General features: G+C 39.1%; 1 protein-coding gene across 4 annotated transcripts in view; it reads left to right on the forward strand.

Moving 5' to 3' along the window:
* ITPK1 (inositol-tetrakisphosphate 1-kinase) overlaps window positions 1–24,450 on the forward strand; it is a 148,117-nt gene extending 123,667 nt beyond the window's left edge. For 2 of the 4 annotated variants that reach the window (XM_039365899.1, XM_039365898.1), the window contains 6 exons: window positions 621–661; window positions 2,450–2,615; window positions 6,475–6,567; window positions 7,265–7,332; window positions 7,912–8,074; window positions 17,285–24,450. In XM_039365899.1, the coding sequence (XP_039221833.1) occupies window positions 621–661; window positions 2,450–2,615; window positions 6,475–6,567; window positions 7,265–7,332; window positions 7,912–8,074; window positions 17,285–17,604 (851 nt within the window). In that variant the 3' untranslated portion in view covers window positions 17,605–24,450. The remainder of the gene's footprint in view (window positions 1–620; window positions 662–2,449; window positions 2,616–6,474; window positions 6,568–7,264; window positions 7,333–7,911; window positions 8,075–17,284) is intronic. The other 2 variants (XM_039365901.1, XM_039365900.1) reach the window with 1 other exon arrangement.
* The last annotated feature ends 953 nt before the right edge of the window (window positions 24,451–25,403 follow it).

A 25,403-nucleotide genomic window follows, 5' to 3' on the forward strand; every position in this document is an offset into this window, starting at 1 on the left:
AATCGAGCTAGTGGGGGGGGGTAGAGCTGCCTCACGCGCACTGCACCCACTTACCTCACAGCCAGACCTCTCCTTGCTGGCCCACTTCCTCTGTGGCGTTCTTCTGTAGCCAGGCTTGCATTTCTCAGTCACAGGTCTTTCCAAAAGGCCACTGCAGCCAAGAACCGAGCTATGGATTCAATCCATAGCTCGGTTCTGCAAGACCTCTGCAGCTGAGAACTGAGCTATGGTACTCGGCTACAGAGGCCTTCCCAAAAGGCCTGATTGCAAAATGCAGGCAGGAATACAGCTGCAGAATGACGCTGCTCCTTTGTCCGCAGAAGAAGTGGACCTGCTGGGCGGGGCTGTCGGTGCCAGAGGTGAATATAGAAGATATCCCCTGAAAACAAGACTTGGTGCCTCTTTTGGAGGCAAAATAAATAAATAAATAAGACCCGATCTTATTTTCTGAAAATGCCAAAATGAGAGAAGGCTGGTTTCAGGGGAAGGGTAACCATAGGGTGAATACCATCCAGTTGGGTGGATTAACTAAATCATTAGCATTAGTTGTTAGAAATACTGAAGTGCCATGTGTATATTCTTTTGTACTGACTCACAATTTACCTTTTTTGTTACTGAAGTTTGTAAGACAAGAGTCGCCCATGGAACCAACTCTCATGAGGTAAGTATTTGCACAAGGCTTCATATAGTGTGTATTTAGAAAAACTGCCTTGGCTGGGCATTAAGAGAAAAACTATAGTAGTCCATCTGTGAATTTGATTCATAAACTTCAAGGAAAAGAAAGGAGGGTTGATTCTTGTCTCTCATGCATACTTAGAAGTCATTCTTCATATCCTCATGGCTTCATTAATATTGCAAATTTATTTTTCTCTCATTTTGAAACCCAGTTATATATACTCATACACATTCATTCATCCATCCATCTATCCATCCATCCATTTGTTTATTTATTTGCAATTTTGTAATCCATCCTAATGCACAGGTTTTAGGCAGCATTTGTCAAAATAGAACATAAAAGAAAAAAACATAGAATGAATAAATATCCCAAGATGATAGCCATTAAATAACGATTACTTGGGCAAAAACAAAAATGGAATAGGATATTGACAGCTTTATAAAATGCCAGGATTTGAGGGAGGGGGGTTACAAAAGCCTATGAAGAGAAGGCATTTGAAAATATGGGGATTAAATAGAAAAGTCCTGCCACTTAGTCTTCTTAAAACAGGAGACTGGGATGGGGGGAACTTCTCACAGTGTTTCTACTTCATGAATGGGTTTAAGTCTGGCAAAGGAATGCCTTCTCTAACATAATGCAACGCTACATAGGACTTTATAATGTATTTTCGGCACTTTGAGTTGAGATCAGAAGCCTACTGGCAACTAGTGGGAAGACTTTGACAATGGTACCGACTTGCAGTGATGAGTTACCCTGTCATTGGTTCATCTGCCACTTATGAACCAGCTGCAATTTCTAGGTCATCTCTAAAGGCATCTCAATTTGGTAGATGATTTCTCTCAGTAATTTCACAGAGATGTTAAATAATATAGGGGAGAGCACCAAACAGGTTTCCATTGGAGCAACCATATAATTGTCATCTTCCTCACTCCAGTAATCCAAACTGGATATTCTCATTCAGATAAGAGCAGAAGCACTGAACTGTAGTATGCCCAACTCACATAAGTGACCCTTCAGATACCATAGGTAGTGTTTTTAAATGCTGCCAAAAGTTCTCACAAGAGCAAGAGAAATATCCTGACTCAATAAGGGATCTATGATGGTCATATAGGATGACTATTAGCATTTCCATCCCATTACATAATTGCTTTATTCTATATTTTATTGTAAACCATTCTGAGATGCTTTGGCATAAAGAAGCAGTAGATAAGCATAATTAAGTAAATTTGGGGAAAAGACTAAATAAGAAATCAGCTGCAAGTTGGAGAGACAGAATGCCAAGTGTTTCCAATTGGATAGCACAGTTCTGCATCTTCTCTCCATCCTCCCCTCCCCAGTTTATCTGAATACTTGGCATAAAAGCATAAGAAGAGCTCTGCTGGATCAAGCCAGTATCATAAACACTTCAACATTATGTGTTCTACATTGATCAAGCAATTGCATTCAAGAAGCTGACAAAAAAGAAAGGAAAGCAATAATGTTCTTCTATTCCTGCTCCCTAGTAGCTTGTATTTACGTTTTGCTATGTCTAATCAAAAATAATAAACACCAATAACCCAATCTTCCATCAATTTGTCTAATCCCTTTTAAAACCATCTGAATGTATACTAACGCCACTGATAGCAGCAGCAAATAATTGTATGTTATGTATGTACTGTATGTATTCATGCTGTGCATACTGCTATTGGAACCACCAATGCAATTCTTGTTTATGTGAAACGTGTATTTTTCATCTGTATGACTGTAATTGCAAGTCGTATCTTTATTTTTCAGATGGCTATCATATTCAACCGGGAAGGCCTGAAAGCCATTCAGCCTCCATGTGTGATTCAAAGTTTCATCAACCACAATGCTGTCCTGTACAAAGTCTTTGTGGTTGGGGAGTCATATACTGTGGTGAAGAGGCCCTCTGTGAAGAACTTCTCAGCAGGCATTTCTGGTAAGCTTTGGAAGTGGTAATTCAACGTGGTATACTAGTGGGAAAATCTAAAGAACAACATTTTGGTGAGTCCTGATCCAAAACACATAGAGGACGTCAGGTTGAGGAAGATTGAACTCAGTGTTTCCCCGGCTTTTTGTACTTTTGATATTTTTCAATTTCTCCCTTATCTCCTCCCCCAGACCATTGTAGCAGTAATTTCTTTGGGAGATAACAACTGTTCTTGCCAATAGCTGCTACGTGCATTCAAATTTATGTACCGAAGTGCTAATCTAAAACTGGAGAAAAAGGGGAGGACATTGCAGACTTCTTCCTAAAATAAGCAAGTCAAGATGGAAGCAGAAGAGCTCCTACATGCTTTTAACCCTGTCTAGCTTCCATAGAGGTTTTGAGATTATGGCATCATAAATCAGTGGCTGGATGCAGTTGGTTTCAAATTCTATTTGATACTTGACCCTGATCATCTCTACTCAACTCTTCCTCTAAGAATTTTGGAAAAAATTTCCCTGTATGACACATTCCACCTGAACTTTATTATAAGCACCCAGAGTCACATTTTGTGAAAAGGGCAGCTATATAAATATGATTGATTGATTGATTATATTGTGATCTTTCGTGAAGGCTTTGACATCTTATTCATATGCGATTTGCTTGAAATCATACTAATAAAATTGTTAAAATTGGTTCATAATATTTAGATGGTCTGATTATGTGGTATATCATTCAAGAAAAATGCACTGAGTTAAAATGTTCTGTGATTTCATTTTTTTTTTTCTTTACTCCTTATGAAGAAAACATTTTTGGAAGCTGTAATAGATCTGCTTTTATTTAATTATTTATGTTGAATCACTGTCAAATATGCTATGTTGATTTATAAATATTTTATCCAAAGGCAAGTATGCAAAATAGCAAGGTGAAATTAAAAAAAAATTGCTAAAGTCACAAAATCTAAAAGTAATACACAACTAGATAACAAACCATAATATCAAAAATAATTACAATTGGTATGAAAACTTTAGTTTTCTTTTTAGTTCAGTACAATTCCTACTATACATGCCATTTTCTTAAGATTATAAAAATGATTTATCACTGAATTCTTCAGGGATTTTTTAATTTTTTTTACTGTAGCTATGGTCATTCCTAGTAGTCTCTCGTTCAAATGTTAATCCTGCTTTTGTTTTTTGTTTAAATAGTCAGCACTCATGTAGCACTTAAAATATTTATCACAGATAACCCTGTAATCTTCAGTCAGTATATTATTCAACTGAAGTTTAAATGGTACATAAATAGAGGGATTATGTACTGAATACCATATTTAAAAACTGTTCCTTCCATTAACTGAATTATACCTTTTTTTTATTGAGAATTTTTAAAAGTTTTTACAAATAACAAAAAAAGAACAATAAAAAACAAAAAAAACAAAAAAACAAAACAACCCTCACCCAAACCCTCCCAAACCACCCCCTCCATCCCCCCCCCCGAGCTTCCCAGAGCTGAATATAGGCTTAATTAAAATTTTAAGAAACCTAAACAAGTTTTAACAACTTATAAAATAGTTAATAATAAAATATAAGTAACATAAACATTAAAAAAAATACTTAAAAAGGAAAAAAGAAAAGAAGAAAGAAAGAAAGAGGAAAAATAGGAAAAAGAAAAAAAAGGAGAAAAGAGAAAACAATCCATCAAATATCAAAAATTATATACAAGTTATAAAAAAGCTAAATGATATTTTTTTATATCCAATTTATGTTGTATAAAATTTATCCATTTTTCCCATACAAACTAACAGCCTTGCGGCTGTAATCAAATTTAACATCAATATAACCTCCTTAGCATCACAATCAGTAACAATACCTAACAAAAATAATTGCGGAGTAAATTTTACCCTCCTTCTAAAAATTCTTTGAATATTCCGCCATATCTTAATCCAAAAAGCTTTTATATTTTTGCATGAATTATACCTTTTTAATAATAAAAGTATTCCCACATTCTTTCAGTACCTTTAAAATGTTCCCTTGTAGAATGATCACATTCAAAATAGATTTACGATTCTAGTTTTTAGCAATATGAATAATTATTTTAGTTTTTTTTCTTCATACATGCAAAGTTAATTTTTGACTTCTGTTTTCTACATTGTAGCAATACCCATTAATATCAATGACTTTTAAAGAATTATACCCAAAGACAGAAATAATAAGACTGTCAGCTGTTCCCAACTGGGATGTTTGGAATTTCCTACAATTTGGGGAATAATTCCAGAAAATGTATTTTAATAAGTTTGATACATTTTATTTATATGCTGCCAATGGCAAGAAAAGACAACATTGGGAAAGTAACATTGTGCCAACAATGCAAGAGTAGGACACCTGAATTGGTGAACAGGCAGCAATAACAAAACTGACAATATGTATTCATAATAAAAAAATTAATCAAATTTAAGCAGGAAAGGCTCCCTTATATACAGTGCATTACCCAGCAAGGCATATTCAGACCTTTGGAATATGGCTTTTAAAAAAAGAGACTAATTTAAAACAACAAATAAATTACAAACAGACATAAGCAAAAATCTCTAAAGTTTAATATTAAATAATAAAATCATAACATAAATATTGAAATTGTATGTAGTGATTGGGGAAGAGAATGGAAGGGAAGAGAGAATATGTTACCAAAATTACATTTCGCAATGTTTTTACTTATGTTCTACTTTTTCCTCTTGTCTTTTGTATCTTTATGCTATGCTTTTTTGTATTGTTTTAGCTTATGTAATGTAATAAAAAACATTGGAAGCATTTTCATATATACTTGTTAATCAATAATCAATAATCTTTTGTTATAACCTTATCCAAGTTTTCAGTTTAAATACATATTCTGTTGGAAGTTTTAAACCAATGTACACTTTACTTTAGCCAAAAAGTAAACCTTTATTTTTTAATGTTTCAGTTGACATCTGAAATGAAAACTTGGGATGATGAATTCAATGGCTAGAAAATAATTCATCTTGTGCTTATTTCTAATGAATCAATGAATACATGTTCATTCTTTTAGGAGTACTTCAGTTATGACTAATTATTTACATGGCAAAATGGGCTGCAGTATCAGAAACTCTTGATTTCTTAATTTCTCTATGTGATTGATCTACTACTTGAAATCTAACAGCTTACAGGATTTCTTGTATAAAGGCAGTGCAAAATTAATATTCAAATCAATTATATAATAAAGCTCATAATCTATTTCTCCAAATTAGAGTTGTTACATAACTACAAATTAATTTGGCATTTGGTTTGGCACCACTGACTATAAACCCTCAAGGTCTTCTGGAAGAGCCATGTGGTCACTTGCTTCTGAAAAACCATAAGGATGGGTGCTATCCTTGTTTCAGGGGGCAATCGGTTCCAAAGGAGGTGTGCTGCAGAGAACATTTCTTGTCAGGTCACCTCCCATTGTATTTCTTGATATATAGGGATCCTTTGGTGCTCCCTAGTTCAGATGGGACAGTTTGAAACCATATGGGAAAAAACAGTCTCTACGGTGTGGCCCAAAGACTCATACAGCTTTATTTGTGATTGGCCCTTTGAATTACACTAGTAACCAGTGCAACTCCCACAGCAGTGGTGTAATATGCCAGTATTGTAATTGGCCTCTGGGTATACGTGCTGTAATACGTTCATTCTTGACCACTCAAAATTTCTGGATGATTCAAGCATTTCCCTATGTAGAATGAATTGACGGGCATGAGTAACTGTCTTCGGTGCATAGTGGAGCATAATCCCATCAAATCAAAGATGGAGTAATTGGCCTCTGGAGCAACAACCACTCCATTTGGTTTGGGTTAAGTCTGAGCCTGTTTTTCCCCATCCAGACCCTGACAGCCTCCAGACACCAGGTCATGTCTTCTACAGCATCTCCCAATGGGCTTGGAATGGAGATATATACCAGCAGGATAGGACAAATTGTAAGTCACAGACCAAGAGGTAGAAGTCAAAGAGGGGTGTGTTAATCAGAGTTCTAGGCAAACCTGTTGGCAAAGTAACAATAGAAAAAATAGCTTCACAAAAACTAGCCCAGACAGACGGCTGCTGAGTTTATCTTACAGACATCCCTCACCCAATAAATGTACAAGATGTTCTTCGATGATCACAAACAACCTGTCTACAGCTCAGTGACTGGGCACAAGCAGCACAAACTTTTAAAAGGCATTGCTTCTTCTTATTTCATTGCTGAATTAGTATTATTTTTTGAAGCCAGCATCAACGCAGGTACCCCTAGCAGCTCCTGTCATTTCTTCCATGTTTTGTTTTGCTTTGTTATCGTTTCAAATAAATAAACCTGTTAAAAACTCTACTCCTTTATGCAACAAAGCTATTATTTTGCGTCAATTATGGAAGCCAGGACATTGTATTATGGCAATTGATTAGAACTCAATACAAATAGGAATGGTGTAAAATCCAAGGATTTTATTTGTTGAAAATATAAAGTTGCTGGATTATAGTGCCCTCTAGTGTTTATATATTCAAATATTTTTAAGACTTAAGTGGTGATTTTGAATGTAACATTTAAGAGCAATTGTTTGTTACTTGCATGTATTTTTTTTTAGTTCTACAGATTTGTTTGTAACTTATAGGTTTTTTTCTTTAATTTCCAATCTATAGATAGAGAATCAATATTTTTCAACAGTCACAATGTATCAAAACCAGAATCCTCTTCCATCTTAACAGCAGTAAGTATTCCAGACTTCTTTCTCCAAATTCTGATTCTGACAATAGGCTCCTCTCAATTTAACACTGTTCTTTTCAGGCTTATTTTAGAAATTATTGCAGGAAAGCAGAAGCTCAGAATCATCCAGAATCTTTCACCAACACATATGAAAATGTTTGGCTTTCCTTGAAACATAGGAATTATGATACTTGGTAAATAATCATTCATTCAATGACTAATCAAATTTACAGAGTCTCTGGGTGAATGGTCTTTATACCTGGTCCCCAAAGTTGGGGCTGTTCCAGCTTATGATCACGGGGGGGGGGGCTTCAGCTCTCCCACCCACCCACTTCTCTGCCCCTCCGCATCTTTGCCCATTTGACTGTCCTGCAGTCCATGGCCTCTGCTAGCCTTGCCACGTTAAAGTTGACATTTTGTCCCCAAAGATTTGGCAAGATTTCAGACCTTTTAAAATACTGATCTGTGGTTTCTGCCGATGATGTATTTCATGTCTGGAGGAAATGTGAGGATACCTGTTTTTTCTTTAATATCCCTCTACAATTTCATTTTCTCTCTCTCTCTCTCTCTCTCTCTTTTGTAGCTTGATAAAATAGAAGGGGTGTTTGAGAGACCAAATGACGACGTCATCCAAGCAATCTCAAAGACACTAAGGCAGACTTTGGGGATTTCTCTCTTTGGCATTGACATTATCATTAATAATCAGACTGGTCAGCATGCAGTCATTGATATCAATGCATTTCCAGGTGAGAGCAAAAATGATATACAATACACAAAATACAAATATCATACCTCAATGTTAACATTCATTTCAAGCAAGAGTGCAGCATATTTTTTTCAGACAAAGACCCACAGTTGTCCTTTAAATGGTATACCAAGAATTCAACTTCCAAAAATGAGTAAGGTCAAGACAAAGTGGCTCAGCCCAGGATGAAAAATAAAAATATAAATTTCATGTAGCTTTGACTAAAATCAAATCAGATTAAATGCAAATAATAGAATTCCATCCAAAAATAAAACAAATATTTTTGAGATACTCTGAGGGCTCCAAACTGTGGCTTTCCCCTTTAAAATTTTTTAAATGTGCTCACTCTCAAGACATATATGAAGAAAGTAGCTGAGCCCTGTGGTTGGATCTGGGTTCAGTATCAACACTTCTTTCAGAATTTTACCCATACTACATCATCATCATCATCATAGTAATAATAAAAAAGTTGGAAGGGACCTTGGAGGTCATCTAGTCCAACCTCCTGCTCAGCAAGTTCAAGAGCAGACAGGTAATCTACATGAGTAAGATCCTCCATTCACTTAGAAACTCAAATTATGCAATGGGCCCCTTACAAATCTAAATACAGGTAGCCCTCAACTTACAACAGTTTATTTAGTGACCATTCAAAGTTACAGTGGCATTGAAAAAAGTGATTTATGACCATTTTTCACTCCTATGACCTTTGCAGCATCCCCATGGTCACGTGATCAAAATTCAGACGCTTGGCAACTGACCCATAGTTATGATGGTTGCAGTCCCGGGGACAGGTGTGACCTTTTATGACCTTCTGACAAGCAAAGTTAATGTGGAAGCCAGACTCACTTAAAACTGTGTTACTGACTTAACAACTGCAGTGATTTGCTAAACAGCTGTAGCAAGAAAGGACATAAAATGGGCCAAAACTCACTTAACAAATGACTTACTTAGCAACAGAAATTTTGGGCTCAGTTGCGGTCACAAGTTTAACTCTACACACACAAGATTATAGGCAGATTGTATTTTTTGAAAGTTTTGGATGTGATCTCTTGTTATTGATCATGCTACGTAAGGCTGACATTGGAAAGTTAACAAGGTAATGGGGACTTGCAAAATACATATTCAGATGCAATATGTTCTTATGAATTGTCTTAACTTTCCCCAATCTGGGTACCTAGCAGTGGTATGGATCTCAACTTTCATACTGCTGCACTGGCATGATCATCATTCAGGACACCTGTGTCCATGTATCTGAGGCACACGTAAGGTATGGAAAGTTTGCATAAAGTGTACTTATGAAACTGTAAATTAATGCAGAAGGCAAACTTTGTTTTTATTCACTGCTTCAGTATATTCTTGTTGTCTTCAGCCCTGTAGCTGATTTCATTAGTGATCTAATTAACATCAGCCTTTTTCCTCCTTTCAGCTGACTGGCTGCCTCTAGATATTATCAATCATCGTCTGATTGATTTGGTTTCTCTAGTAGCATTAAGTATTTCCAGCCACTTGGGCACTCCCAAATCAAAACCCTTCCCATCAGTCAAAAACCAATTACTTTTCTATCGATTTCATTTGGTCTACAAATAAGTTGGTACTCTTAAGAAACACAGGCTGCAAAGCTATTTATTTATTTGATTATTTAATTATTACATTTAGAAACTGAATCATACCGAACTGTGAACAGGAGCAATAGAAATGCTAGATTTTTAAAAACTTATCTTTTTAAAAAGTATACATTGAAGTTCAAGAATACTTCAAAAGAGCTCTGCTGTTATCTATTTAAGATATGAACAAGAATGTTATATTCTTGGGATGTGCTTCACAAAAACAAACCCACCCTATTCTCCCAAATCAGTGTGGTTTCAGTTTTATTTTAGTCCCAGTAGTAAGCATTCATTAGACCTACTATTTGGTCTTGGGCTTCCAAGCTGTTCTTTCTTATTGTCACTGAGAATTCCCTAAAAATTCTGCAGAGTAAATTCATTCTAATTTTCTTCAGCAAATTAAATCATCTATTTTCCCGCAGAAGGCATCTGCTAATACTGTCGTTTTCCTTGCTTTTAAAAAGGGGTGGGGAATGATTCAGGTTCTGAGACCATTAAATCTAGAGCTGATTATATGCTAAAAGAGATTTTTTTTCCCTTTGACTATCAGCCAAGGAGTTTTCTCCTACCGATATTACTCTTTATCCTTTTAACTGTGAAAATTATAGATCTCAACCTGGTGGGCTCTTGCATACAAAACTGTTTCTATCCTAAAGCTAAGTGGTCCTTCCAGTGAAATTGACTTCATAGGATATTTAAAATGACATCTGTTGAACTGCAGCATCCCAATAAATCCCAAATGATTGCATTGCATTGTGTGTACACTGCTCACATACAGCTTTTACAACAGCAGATATATTTCTGACTAAGATTTATATTACATTAAACAATTTTACAAGAAGCACTAACATAAGACAAAATTCATTTTACATACAACGTACAGCTTCTGAGAGCAGCTGCTCCGGAGAACAAGAGGTGGAATGGGACAATATATAATGCTAAGTTGAAGGGCAGCATAAGAATTTCAGGATATGTCTCTTGTGTTTAGATTAACATTTCTTGCCACTGAGTTTAAAAATGTCCAGATTTCTCCAGCAGGATGGCTGTAGAGTCCAAATGGATGGGTTCTATGACGGCCTTCCTGCCTGGCAGACTGGGTAAAAACTTCGGCCACACCCCTTCCTTTGGGCGTGACCCCAGTTTTGACTCAGTCTCGAAGCCTGGTAGAAGTGCGAGAAGCAGCTCTTAGGAAAGAAGAGTTTTCACAAAGAAAAGAATATCCTCTTCCAGTTTTTTTTTTTTTTTCCTCCCCTTTTTGCAGCAGGCAGGGATCCCGGGCAGAGGAATAGAACACCGACGCCTCCCAGCCAGGATCGTCGGAGTGGTGAGAGGATCGCCAGGGCGGTTAGCCAGGGGGGCTCGGGCCGGTCAGTGGATCTTCCGCGGATCCCGCCAAACAGCTGTTTGGCGCGGGGACATTTCCCGGACCACCCGCCGGGCAGCTGAGTGGCACGGAGGCCACTCGGTCCGGCGGAGGAGCTGAGGCGCCGTTCAGCGCCAAACAGCTGAGCGGCGCGGGAAAACAGAGCGCTGATCAGCTGAGCGGCGCGAGAAGCGCAGCGCGCCCAAACCGACCGGCAGAGCCTCAGCGCCGTTTTTTCTCCCCCAGCGGAGAGGCACAGCCCCCTTAAGGACAAAAGAGCCATTCAAGCCGGTTAATTACCCTATTGCTGGCTATTAAAGACCCGCCATTGTTGGAGCCTCGTGGCTCATCCGGCTACTATTGGGAGGCGGGGCTTCCTCCCATTCGCCATTTTAAACAAGCAGTTTAGCCGCCGCTTTTTTCCTTTACATTAAGACACTTGGGCAAGAGGAAGGAAGAGGAATAAAAGATTAGAACCTCTATCAGTTCTGAGCGTGGTCTGCTACCACAGCCACAGACCGGGGGAGAGAGAGATATAAACTGTACTTTTGTCTGGACTAGGTGAGGAGGTGAGGAGAAATATTTTTTCTTTTCCTAACTGTTCCTATAGTGACCTTTAGTCACTGCCTTGCAGGATCTTCTGTCCAAAGATTCCTGTCTGTCCGGCCATTGTTTGTATAGGCAGAAGAGGGCACAGCCCCAAGCATCTGCATCTGATCTGCGTATCTCATTCCCCCTTTCCAGGCATTGCCTACTCGGGGTGTCTGGCACAATGGCAGACAATGTCTCGTATTCAGTCACACAGGTCCCTCAATTGTCCCCCCCACAGCAACAACAAAAACGCAGATCTTCTGAATCAGAGGTGGGGGGGAAGAAGAAAGCTAAAACAAAGCACCTTTCTCAGAAGGGACAGTCCAAAACGGCTGAGCGAGAGGCTTTGAGGAGACATTTGGCTTTAGAAAGGCAAATTAGCAGAGCACAGAGAACCAATGTCAATGGGACAAATTTGGTTTCCCCTGTCCCAGGGGTGGCACCCAGCACAGAACCTACTGCCGAGGAAGTGCTCAAGACTTGGTCTCCTCCTGGGGAAACTGAACAGTTAGATTCCTCCAATCCCTCCTCACCAGCTTCTTCACCCGACCACACTCCAGCGCCTCACCCCAACGACAAGGCGCAGGAGAACATATGGTCGGCACAATTTCATGCATTCATGCAGGATGCATTCTCCCAGTTCATGGCTTCTAAGGGGCAAGTGGCCTTTCACACACCCCGTAAGGGACGGGCTAGGCCGCCCCCTACCAGCATCTCTGAAACTTCCTCTCAATTGGGAGAGGGTGACTCAGTAGACCTGGACATGTCAGACATGCCCCTCTCGGAGGACGAGGAGACCGCACCTGAGCAGGCGACAAGCTCTGGCCTCTTTAACCCAGCGCTCCTAAAATCACTCCTGATAAAGGCAGTTTCCACAGTCAACCTAACATCAGTACAGGATGAGAAGCCCTCAACAAGCAAGGAGGCCAATCCTCTATTTGCCAAAAAGGTTCCACAGGATAAGTACATCCCATGTGCGGAGGTCTTTATGACCACGCTGGAGGAACAATGGTCCTCACTTGCGAGCCCACCGGCACCTAACAGCGCGGAAAGAAAGCTTTTCAACCTATCTCCCTCCTTCTCTAACATGTTAGAGGTTCCCACTGTAGATAACCCCTTGATCTCATTATTTTCTACCTCCGCGATTCCAGGAGACATGGCGGAGGTCTTGAGACCTGAGGAGAAGAAATTTGAACACTCCCTCCGGCGTTCCCATATGGCCGCAGCCTGGGCGGCCAGAGCAGCCACTTCATCATCATTCTTCGCGAGGGCCAGTATCATGTGGCTGAGGGAACTGCAAGGCACGGTGCCTCCAGACCAGGTCAGAGTACACCAAACATTGGCCAAGCTCCTCGCGGCCTCTCAATTCGTGTCTGACGCTTCACTGTACGCAACAAAGTATGCGGCAAGGTCCATTGCGGCCACAGTGGCCTCGCGAAGGCTACTGTGGCTCAAAAATTGGAAGACAGACCTGAGGTCCAAATGGCGTCTTTCGACGTCCAAATACAGTGGAGAAGCCCTGTTTGGTTCCATTCTGGACCCACACGTCAGCGAAGGCAGAGACAAGAAAAAAATCCTAGTGCATCCATCAAAGAAGTTAGACAGGAGAGGCAGTCAGGACTTCCGGAGACAGGGCTCCCGCCCAGGAAGCCCCTGGGAATGGAGACAGCCCTTTCGATCAGGGCAATCCTGGGACTGGCCCAGAGGCTCACGATCCTTCTATCCGAGACAGGATCGAACCCAGGATCGCCAAAGCCCGGGAGCCAGAGGCCAGTTCCAGTCCAGACGCCCATATAGGGGAGCGGGAGGCAGATCCTTTAAGCGTACCAAGTGACGCCAAACAGGACACTCCCATCGGGGGTCGGTTAGGAAACTTCATCGAGGTCTGGGAGCAGACCACCACCGACGCCTGGGTCTTGGAAACGATCAGGCATGGCCTGACCTTAGACTTTTGTTCTCCCCCACCAAGCCGGTTCATCAGATGCCCCATCTCCAGAAAGGTACACAAGACGAGGCTGATAACTTCGGCCATAGCTCACCTCCTGTCAATTCAAGCCATAGAGAGGGTACCAAAGGAAGAGGAGGGAAGAGGATTTTATTCCATCCTCTTCGTTATTCCAAAGACATCAGGAGGGTGGAGAGCAATATTGGACCTGAAGGGCCTGAATCATTTCATAAAGTACAGGAAGTTCAAGATGCACTCATTGAAGTCCATCCTAGCCAGCGTCAGGGAAGACGATCTATTATCCTCAATAGATCTCACAGAGGCGTACCTACACATTCCCATCCATCCCAGCTACCGGAAATTCCTCAGATTTACCTACGCGGGCCGGCATTACCAATACAGGGCCTTACCCTTCGGACTATCTTCAGCACCAAGGGTATTTACCAAAATCCTAGCTGTAATAGCAGCCCATCTCAGGCTGATGCCGGTTCGCGTACAGTTTTATCTGGACGACATCTTGATTCAGTCCAGATCTCAGGAACAAGCAAGGGCAGATCTCAAGACCACGATCCGAACCCTACAGGGGCACGGATTCTCGGTCAATCTAAACAAGAGCCACCTCATTCCCTCAAGGAGACTGCAACACCTGGGCGCGGTGATAGACACGTCACAGTGCAGGGTATTCCTTTCCCAGGAGCGACTGATCAGCATATCCAAGCTAATCCACCAAATTCAAAAGATCAGGAGAGTGCCCTTGCTACAACTCTCGAAGCTCCTGGGGAAGATGATATCTTGCATGGGCATCATCCCATGGGCAAGGCTCCACTCGAGGGAGTTGCAGTGGTTCCTCCTACCCTACCAGAGGAGGAACCTCAGCACCTCCAGCAGGAGAGTGCCGGTACCAGCACAGGTGATGAAATCACTAAAATGGTGGCTATCCCCCATGACACTCAAGGGGAGCATATTCAGGGAACCGAACAGGGTCACGCTCACGACAGATGCGAGCCTGTTCGGATGGGGAGCCCATCTGGGGACCCAGATAGCACAGGGCCAGTGGGGTCAGAAGGACCTGTCACACAGCATCAACTGGCTAGAGCTCCGGGCCATACACCTGGCCCTCCGTCATTTCTCACACCTAGTAACGAGGAGGCACGTCCTCGTGCTTACAGACAATGTAGCAGCCAAGGCGCATGTAAACAAGGAGGGAGGAACGAAATCAGTGGAACTAATGAAGGAAGCATTGGCTCTGTCTCGGTGGGCAGAAGCCAATGTGAGTTCCATCAGAGCGGAACACATCTCAGGGGAGACAAACACCCAGGCAGACTCCCTGAGCAGAGCCAAGGTGGACCAGTCGGAATGGCGTCTGGACCCGGCTCTCTTCGAGGAGATCTCCCGGAGGTTCGGACAACCGCACCTAGATCTATTTGCCAACCACAAGAACACACAGCTCCCCAGGTTCTTCTCCAGATTCCCGTCCCCGGGATCGGAGGGAACGGATGCTCTCAGGTGCCGGTGGCCGGCGCAACTCCTGTACGCCTTCCCACCACTGCCATTAATACCGGCAACCATACGCAAGATGATCCTGGAGGGCGCAGAAATGGTCTGCATTGCCCCTCACTGGCCACGGCGCCCGTGGTTTGCCGACCTCGTGGACCTTTCGATATCACCTCCGTGGAGGATCCCCCCGGACAAGGTAAAACTCAGTCAGGGCAAGCTTGTACACCCAGATCCCCAGTGGCTACAACTAGCCGCTTGGCATTTGAGCGGCAAAGCTTAACTAAACAATCTTATTCTGCAGGGGTGATATCGATCATACAGGCATCACGAAGAGCGTCCACTAATAGGATTTATGACGCTACGTGGAAGGGATTTTGTAGGTGGTGCGCTTCGCTTCACCTAGACCCGACCGCAGTATCTATTCCCAATATCCTAGATTACCTACTGGAGGGTCTTAATAAGGGCCTGTCAGTCAATACTATCCGCAGACAGATATCGGCCCTCTCAACTGTACTCTCCTGCGACAACTTAACTTCCCTAGCACAGCATCCAGCTATTAATGCCTTTTTAAAAGGGGCATCTAACACAAAGCCCCCAGTCATACACAGGTACCCGTCCTGGAACCTGCCTAAGGTCCTTCTAGCCTTGACATCAGCACCCTTCGAACCTCTTGAAACATGCTCACTCCATCACCTATCACTGAAGGTAGCTTTCCTTGTGGCAATTACTTCAGCAAGAAGAATCTCAGAACTAGCAGCACTGTCAGTAAGGAAGGATCTGTGTACCTTTTTCAAAGACAGGGTCGTTCTTAGACCAGACCCGACCTTCATTCCGAAGGTAAATAGCATCTTTCACAGATCTCAGGAACTTTCGCTTCCTGATTTCTGTCCAAGACCCAAACATAGACTAGAACACAGATGGCACAAGCTGGACGTGCGGAGAGCGCTGTGTTTCTACGTGAAACGCACCTCGGCTTTCCGAAAGACTGAAGCATTATTTGTGTCCTTTCAACCAGCAACTATGGGAAAGAAGGTATCTCCTTCCACCATAGGCAGGTGGATCAGAGCCTGCATAGCGCAGGCCTACGTCTCACAGGATTTGCCAGCACCCACTCAGGTGACTGCTCACTCAACTCGGAGCGCAGCTACATCTGCGGCGTGGCTAACGCAAGCTCCGGTGGAAGAGATTTGCAGGGCCGCAACCTGGTCCTCACCTTCGGTTTTTATTCGACATTACCGTTTAGACTCCCTAGCAGCAGCAGACGCGGCTTTTGGCAGAAGAGTTCTTCAACAAGTCGTATCTGCTCAGAGTTCGGTAGCCTAGACATTCCCTCCCAGGGGGACATGAGGGCTTTGGTATGTCCCATCCATTTGGACTCTACAGCCATCCTGCTGGAGAAGGGGCGTTGTCTTACCTGAACGCCTTTTCTCAGCAGGATGATGTAGAGTCCAAGCCCACCCAGAGGATAGGTCTAGGCAGGGTTATAATAAAGATATAATAAAGAGCTGCAAGGTTAATTCCAACAAAGTTTCTCGCCTAAGTCAAAACTGGGGTCACGCCCAAAGGAAGGGGTGTGGCCGAAGTTTTTACCCAGTCTGCCAGGCAGGAAGGCCGTCATAGAACCCATCCATTTGGACTCTACATCATCCTGCTGAGAAAAGGCGTTCAGGTAAGACAACGCCCCTTCTCTCTATAGTATGTTTACCCTATCCTCTGTCAAGAGGAATTATCATTTATCTGGAAAAAAATAATATCTCTTAAAAGCTTGGCAGGAATCTAGCAATATGTTTTATATCTCTATACTGTAGCATCACCTTTGGGAGAAGCAAGGTTTTTATTTCCCCAGTGATCTTTCCATCTAAACTGAGTCCCGTGCCTATCTCTATAGCAGTCAAGCACCAATTAATATCAGTAACATTGATCAGGAGAAAAGAAACAGTCTCTTAGATCTTCCTTTGTTCAGAGATGTCTGCAAAACTTTTGTACTTTTACAAAGAGCACTTCACAGTTTTGGGAGTCGGAGAAATAAAATATGGGAGATATTTTAAAGATATTTTTAAAAGGGAAAAAACAGTGATATTTTCAAGAGGTACACAATTTAATGAAATATCGCTGTAGGCCATCTTCTTAAGTATGAAGGGGGGAGGAGAACTTTAAGAAAATGGTAGTCATAACTAATGTTTTATCTCCTGACTTCTTCATTACTTTCAGGATATGAAGGTGTCTCAGAGTTTTTCACCGACCTCCTGAATCATATAGCTACTGCCCTGCAGGAGCAAACACCAGAGTTGTCCCAGCTGAACCATAACAAATTCCTGGCAGAGCAGAGCAGCAGCCTCGTGGGGGAGCGGACGTGCTGTGCTAACACTGGTTGCCGGAGCAGGGCAAGCCAAGACCCCTGGATTGTAGAGAATGAGACCAGCAGCTCAGTCAAGCTGCAGCACCAGAGGCTGGGCTGTAACTCATCCATGTCACCAAGCTTTCAGCAACATTGTGTGGCCACATTGGCCACGAAAGCTTCCTCTCAGTGATCCCTTTCTGTGCCACAGACTGAGAAAGAAGGCCATCAGCCCCTGGGCTGTGAAGTCCATGTAATTTTTTGAAAGAAAAGTGAAATTAGTGATATGGGTCCATTTTAACAGATTCCTCTTATAATTCTATAGCAGGGGTCCTCAAACTTGGCCACTTTAAGACTTGTGGACTTCAACTCCATGCTGGCTGGGGAATTCCTGGAGTTCAAGTCCACAAGTCTTAAAGTGGCCAAATTTGAGGACCCCTATTCTATAGTGAGTTTATCCATCCATGTATGGATGCCTGTTGTGCGCATGTATCTTAAACACTATATCTTAACGTGGGAGGATGGATTTGTCTTTTTCCCATGCCTTTTTCTTCTCTTTGTAATCATTGACCAGAGTTGGGTGATGAATTGTGCCGGACTGATAAGGATTTGTGTTGAAAATTTGCACACTTGGATCCAACCCCTTTCCATCTTTGTTTCCAAAAAGCCCATTCCAAAGAATAAAACATGTGTTTATTTTACACCTAAATCCAGAGGAAATCTGCATACCCAAGATCACCATTTTACTTCTTTGTGAAAAACTTTGAAGTTTGAAACTGCTTCAGATGGTTTCCCATTTCCCTGAAGAAGAATGTGTGGGTGTTTATTTGCTCTTGTGAAAAACTATAGGTTGAGGTAATACTGCCATTAATCTCATTTGGGGCAGAGGACTCCATAATTGTTGGAGGATTACCACATCTGGCATAAGAACAAGCTGGGAAGTTTGGCCTTTTCTTTTTCTGCTGCTTTACTGATCCTGAGACAAAAGGACATCTCTTTCACGTATTTATTAACTGATAGGGTGACTTATTTTTAGCTTTGTATGGTGCACAGATCCATTCACTATGATTTATAAATCATGGTTTCTTTGTTAGAGTGGACTTGTGCATCATGTTAAACAAGAAACTCAAATTGTGGATTAGCATTACATGTGATCTACGGGCCTGTTTGTAAGCACTACTGTGCACAAGTATTTTTTCTTAGTGGTGGGTAGAAGTAAAAGTAAATTTGTTAAAGTAAATTAGCAGCAATCTGTCTCCATTTCTGGCCTATCATTTGTGGAGTTGAACATTTGAGATACAGTATAAGGGTAATATTTATCTAACCTGTAATTCAGTCTGGCTATATTTTAAGAACAAGTAACAAAACAACATTGCATCTTTCACTCTGTTTCTTTCAACACATCATCTTTGTGCAGCTTTGAACTGGTCATGAATTTGAAAAGGTACTGTGAATGAGTTTTGGGACTCTTAATTTGAGACAATCTTTAAATTGTCTCAGGAAACATTGTTAAAATATTTTACTTATTTAGATACATTTGGAAAGATTGCTCATCATGAATTAGGGATCTGTGGACTAATTCACACTCAGGTAGTAGTGTGAATGTATACTACATACATACTACAAGTTGTACACATGAATCCCAATTTTTAAAAGGATAATATATTGGTAATATTTGCATACAGGCAACATTATGTGTTTTTGTTGGATTAAAGAAAGTTTGAATTCTCAGATTCTCTCAGTTCCTATAAAGATGACCCATTTCTTAATATGTATGAACTGATATTAATATATTTTCCTCCACTGATGGCAGCTTTTTATTTGTTTCTTTGTTTTTAGAGTAAGGGAAAAATGGAAATATCTGATGAAATATGAAAGGGAGATTAAAAAGAAAGGACCAGAAATGATTCTAAACTACAGTGTAAGGGCAGGAAACTGTACAAGAATTAATAGGAAGGAGAATTGCTATGCTTCTTTGTGATTTTGTTTCTAAAGTTCTTCATAATTTTGCAGTAGGTATTGACTATAAATAGCGGAAGAGAAGACAATATTTGTAGAAAGGCTTCTTATATGATACTATATAGTCATTTTGTTTATTTCTATTTCAAATTTGAGTCATATGATCCTGAATTATTGTCTTAATAATAACAGTTGCTGCAATTTCCCAATAAATTATTGATATTTGCCCTTGCATATTTTACATGCCTTTGGTGGGAGTGAAAAAATTGGTCAGACATATATTCATAAACTTTTTTTCAATATAGCAACACTATTAAAAGTTTTTGATATTAAAAAAAATGATAGGATTTTAACGTTAAACACACACAAAATACAAACCACGATTGTCCTAATGAAAGGCACCTTTGAACATAGCCGAGTCTCTCTCCCCTATAACATTAATTAAGGCAAGAGTATTTCATTGCTGTACTGAGCATTGCCATCCCCTCCCTCCAAAAAATACTACCTCCTTGACTGCTGCTTGCATGGATCAAGAAACTACCAATTTGCAATAGGGTTCAAACCATTTTGTTTTATTATACAGTTTGTGGAAGAGCCAAAGAAAGAGGCAAAATAATTTAGTTCTTCTGGTATATCTTCAGGGAACAAGCAATATTATCTGATTCAGAGGGATATTATGACAATATTTGTAATTTTAAGGGGAAAAAAACTCCCCCACATCATCATCATTTACCCAATAAATTTCAGTTTTGAGGTGAGCAAGCTGAGAAAAAGAATGTTCCATCTGGTTTAGTTAGAAGACATTTCAAAACTGTTGATCAGCCTGGACTATTTGATCCTGTTTAAATATCTTTCTGCTATTTCCTATTTTTAATAATGACTAAGAATTTCTTTTAATGGCTGCCTTCTAAATTTTGGCTAGCCTATTTTGCACTGTTTTATTTCTCCAAAATAAACTACTGATATGTAATTGTACATTTTATATTTATTTACAAATGATATATTTCGTAAATTCTCCAAAGTCTTAATACAAAGTATATCTTATAAAAGTGCAGTTCATATCTTGACTTTAACTAGAGTCTAATTTAATTCTGTAGTCAAATAGGTTGTCAGCTTCCTTCACCCTTTGATGTAACTGCTGCTTATTTAAAAAAAGACAAAGTGGGTTCATAGCTTGCATTTAGTTTAATAAGATGGCATTGCAAGTGGGCTGACCAGCAGACAGTTTGTTATCCTTTCTGTGATTTTTTTTCTATCAGACTATTCTGTGTGGAATAAAATATGAATAATATTGTCAGGTTCCAGAGAAAGCACAGTGTGCTATTACATTACAGAGCAATGAGCATATGGTACTAAAAAAAATGAATGCAAAATCAATTATTTCATCTCTGTTTTGTTGCAGTAAGTTTCTTGAACTCTTTTTCAATTTAGATACACCGCCATGTGTTCCTCCCCAAGGGCAGTTTTATGTGAGAACTGGAATGTGCTGAACAGCCTCACATTTGTCATACAGATTGAAGAGAAATGTGTCTTTCTTTTTTCTTCTGAAAGCCCTGGGAGAGGAAGGTGGTAGTTTGGTTATATGATTCCAATTTTTGTTTCAGTCTGAAAGGCCATCTCTACTTTTGAGAGTCTATTGAGTAATAGCAAAAATATTGCCAATGCATGTAGGTCCCCAAAGAAGCATTACTAATGTTGTTAAATATTGAAGGATAATGAAAGTAGACAGGCTTAAATGTACACAAATAGCATTCATGTTTAATTTGTTTAAGAAAGTGTAACTATCCGTAACTGCATCACTACTTGTGGTAACAAAATAAGAAGCAACTATTTTAACTATTCCCCTCCCCCCCGTACTTTCCAGTAAATACATTACAAACTTTTGTGCCTCTCATTAGAATGTTTCTTTGTAAAGCATATTTTCAGTAATATATTTTAAATCTCTACCAGAAACCAGTCCATCTTCTTTATTATAGAAATAAGTGTTTGGATGTAAAATTTCATAAAAATCTTAATGTGATTAAAAAGAGCTAAAAATGTAAAAATTCAGTAAACCCAAGTTATCACATTCTGTTCAAAATCTAAGGAAGATTACATGTTAGATTTATGTGAGTGAATAATATCTGCTACATTGTTAGATTACCCAAACTATAACATGAGAAACAGTTGGTACTGAAAATGGTTAAACTTAAAATTTTTAATCTGCAACAAATATACTTTTTATATCAAAATAATCTAAAGGTCATACTTAAAAAGATTTTAAATCTCTTTTCAAGTCAATTTCAAAATATGCCAATCAATTTACATTTTATATATGCTTTATATAATCAGTTATAAATGGTAATTCATTTAATAAATACTGGAAATCTACTTTTTTTTAAAGATAAACTAAGAAATAATTAACTAGAATTATTAATTACATAACATCAGAACAAAACATACTTTATCTGAATAACGTAATTATTTTTTAGACACATAGTTTAAAACTCTCTTAGATAAGTGTATCTTGGGCTTTTTCTTTCAACGTCATCTGGATAAGCAGATTAAGGTTTTTCTGAATCAACAAGCCTTTTGCCATCAGCAAGGGCTCTCCTAGTGGGCAGCTTCTCTTCCACGCCTGATAACTCAGAAGTGCAGATTACTGTAGGTCGTTCTAAGCATCTTGTAAGATCTTTTTGCAGAATGCTTATATCATGCTCAGTTCTACTGCTAGCCTATTCTCGTTTGACATCATTGTGTGAGCTGATAAGCGCAAACAGGTACATGATGTGGCAGACACCTGTGGATTGAGTTGGGTCTCCCAAACATATTAAAGAATAAAATTATGCTGTTTTCAGCAGTGCCAGGTTGATGTTTTGACATCAATTTTTAAATCCCCCTTTTTTTTCTAGAAAAAGGTTCTTGAGCCACTCTCACTGGGAATATAATGCAGTAATTGTTGATGTCCCAGTGATATTCAAAAGGAATAGACATTCCTTACTTTTTATTCTCAAAATATGCTATGGCATTGAGCTATATATATGAAGAAAGAATGTTGGACGTACCTACATAGCAAGATACTAATTTTTTATTGTTTTTGCTAACTTCATATAGCTGTTCTACTCCCTTCTATTCTTAGTTTCTCCCTCCTGTTTCCATCCATATAAATATGAATGAATTATTTGATTTGTTGCCTACAGAATCTTTTTTTTGGACCCATCATGTATAAAATTGGTGATGTTCAAGAAGAAATAACTTTCTTTGTAAAAGGACTTCCTCTTTTGAGACAGTGTACTCTCCCATTTTTTTTAAGTGTATCAAAATTAAAATTTTTCTGGTTTACTTTGCAAGTAATATTTCACAATATGTAATTGACCATCTTACAGCTGTAATTTGAAAAATCAATTTTCCTTAGAAATGTAGTCCTCATGAGGGCAGGAATTACCCATGATTGTGTCAAAGAAACTGAGTGTTAACTTTTTCAGAGGCTCTTTGCATTTCTTTACTAAATATTTTATTTTTGAATTTTTGAATTGTGTTTCAAAATGGCAAATCAGTATAAACCAGTCCAGTTTTCAATAATAGAACATTCCTTCCTCAGTATCTCAATAAACTTAGCTAACATACTTTACTTTTAAAGAATGGCTTTATAAAACATTACTCTGTATGCAATTGGGACTAAGAATATACAAGAAGAGAAGAAAGTTATTCCTGGATTATGTAATACTGAATTCAGTTTCCATTCAATTCAAGTTTTCAGAATTAAAATTGCAGTGTGTTTATAGTGAAGAATTCAATTAGTACAAACTCACCTGCAGTTTGAATTAATATAGTCAAGGAACAAGGACAGCACTGGTTATTTACTAAGTTCAAAGGACCAACTGGTATTTTGTAATACAAGTTTCCTTTAGTCAAACCCACTTTTGTAAATTACATCTATTTTCCTTGTGATTGTTTTGTTTAATCTTATTTTAACAGAGCATAATTTAACAATTTGCTTTTAATGAAAAATTGAAACATAAATTCTCAATGCGCTGTTAGATTTTACTTTAGAAAACACTACCAAAATATTATATGTTATAATGAATAAGAATATTGGGTGCAGAAGGAAACTTGTTTGCAAGTAGTTTATGGCCCATTGGCACTTGTATCTTTCACCATTTGCACAGCAACATCTTAGTGTATTTGTTTAGTATTTGAAGGAAGTCATATTTATAAAATGCAAATATGTAAGTATAAAAATATGACATCTATATTTGAGATTGTGTGCACCCTTTAATAGGGATTCTTTATCATTTTTATGAAAAAAATGGTAAAAAATATGAGATGTATTTTTCCCAGTTCTTTGCATTTCTTCCTTGGTGTTTTCATATAGTTCACATATTTCCTCCTGTGTTCAATTCCAGTTAATATTCCAGTGAATTGGGCTCATCTCTACGCTAATATGGATTGCACATCTCTTTTTCTTCCCCTTTTCCTCTTCCCTTCTTTTTATTTTTTGGATGGGACAGAAGTTGTGGGAAGTTTTACAAAAATTTAAAGCATGCTTAAGCATTTTATCAGTTCAAAGTTGAAGTTATCTTGGACCATTTCTTTATTATATCATGTTTGAATTAAGGATATTAATACTGTCTTCTGCTATTTTAGATAGTGTTATAGCAAGTGTGAGTGTTGTGATTTGCTTTGGCCCTGTTCACAAAATTACTTTCGTAAAATTAAATTCTTTTGTATCTAGAGTGTGTGTACCCGCCAATACACACATGCATATTTATACATGCATATGAATATATATGATTTCATTTTTAAAAAAATAGCCCTATATAAAACCAAAAATATTAGTTCCTTGGCAGTTTACTTGTAGTGCATGACTGACGTCCTTCTCAATAATCACATGATGCTTCTCTTGCTTAAATCATTGATTTCCATAATCTTTTTCTCCATTTTCTCCTTATTTACCAAACACTTGTGACAAATATTTTACTATTTTAACCATAGAGTTAAAATGCACTTAAATCTCCTCTGTTGTTTCAATGTCTGCTTCAGAGAGAAAACTCCATTTTGCAAAAACATGATTAAAATAAATGCCTTATACAAAACCTCATTCTGTCTTCTGGTTAATGACTGAAATATTGTATATCTGAATTTATTGATACACCTTTATATACCTAAATTATTTATACTCTTAAGAGAATGTAACATGGTGTGAATTTATTAAACTTTGGTACCAAGCACTTATTTCCATTTCAATGAGATCAGGCTACCTAACCCAATAGTCCTCACTTTATGCACTCCAGAAATCTTAACCAGAAAATCATCTGCTAGTTGATTTTTATCAGAGGTACCAGGAATGCAGTCTCCAACTTCTTAGCATGACAATATAATTTATTAGATTTATAGGAAGACCCAATTCAAATCAGCTCTGGGCAATGTACAATATTAAAAATGAGTGAAAATGATCAAAAATGGCTTGGTATACCTCCACAACTACATGAATACCTTGAAGACCCCACCCATAAAATTAATTGAAATCCTGGGAGAAAAACCAAGTTTTGAGAGATTTTGAGGGTGGCATCACTACCAGAGAAAGCATAGATCCCGGGTCCCATTGGGTGACATCAACAGGACCCGGGCATGCTAATTCCATCAGATCAGATGGAAAATATTAACACTGGGAGATAATCCTTCAAGTATCTAATAGCCAGGCCTAATGCTGTGAGGGGTTTTAAAAGTAATAACCAGCTCCTTGAATTATACTTGAAAGCCTTTTGTTAACCAGTGATTCTCCCAAATCAAAGATCTTAGCTGGATATATTGAAGCATACCAGTAACTGCCCAAGTTGCTGTGTTCTGGATTAGCTGCAGCTTCTGAGATATTCAGTTCTGTACAAAAGCATATTACAATAATCCATATGTGAAATGACAAAAGCACTTGTAGTCAAAAAGGTACAATTAGAATACAAGGTGGATCTATGTAAATGCCTTTTTTGTCCGGAGCTATCACCTATTTTTCAAGCAGAAGTTGCAGGTCCAAAAGATCCTCAAATTGCTTGTTAG

This window comes from Crotalus tigris, unplaced genomic scaffold, assembly GCF_016545835.1.
Source record: "Crotalus tigris isolate CLP2741 ecotype Arizona unplaced genomic scaffold, ASM1654583v1 scf7180000020201.887925, whole genome shotgun sequence".
In the NCBI taxonomy this organism is placed as follows: Eukaryota; Metazoa; Chordata; class Lepidosauria; order Squamata; family Viperidae; genus Crotalus; species Crotalus tigris.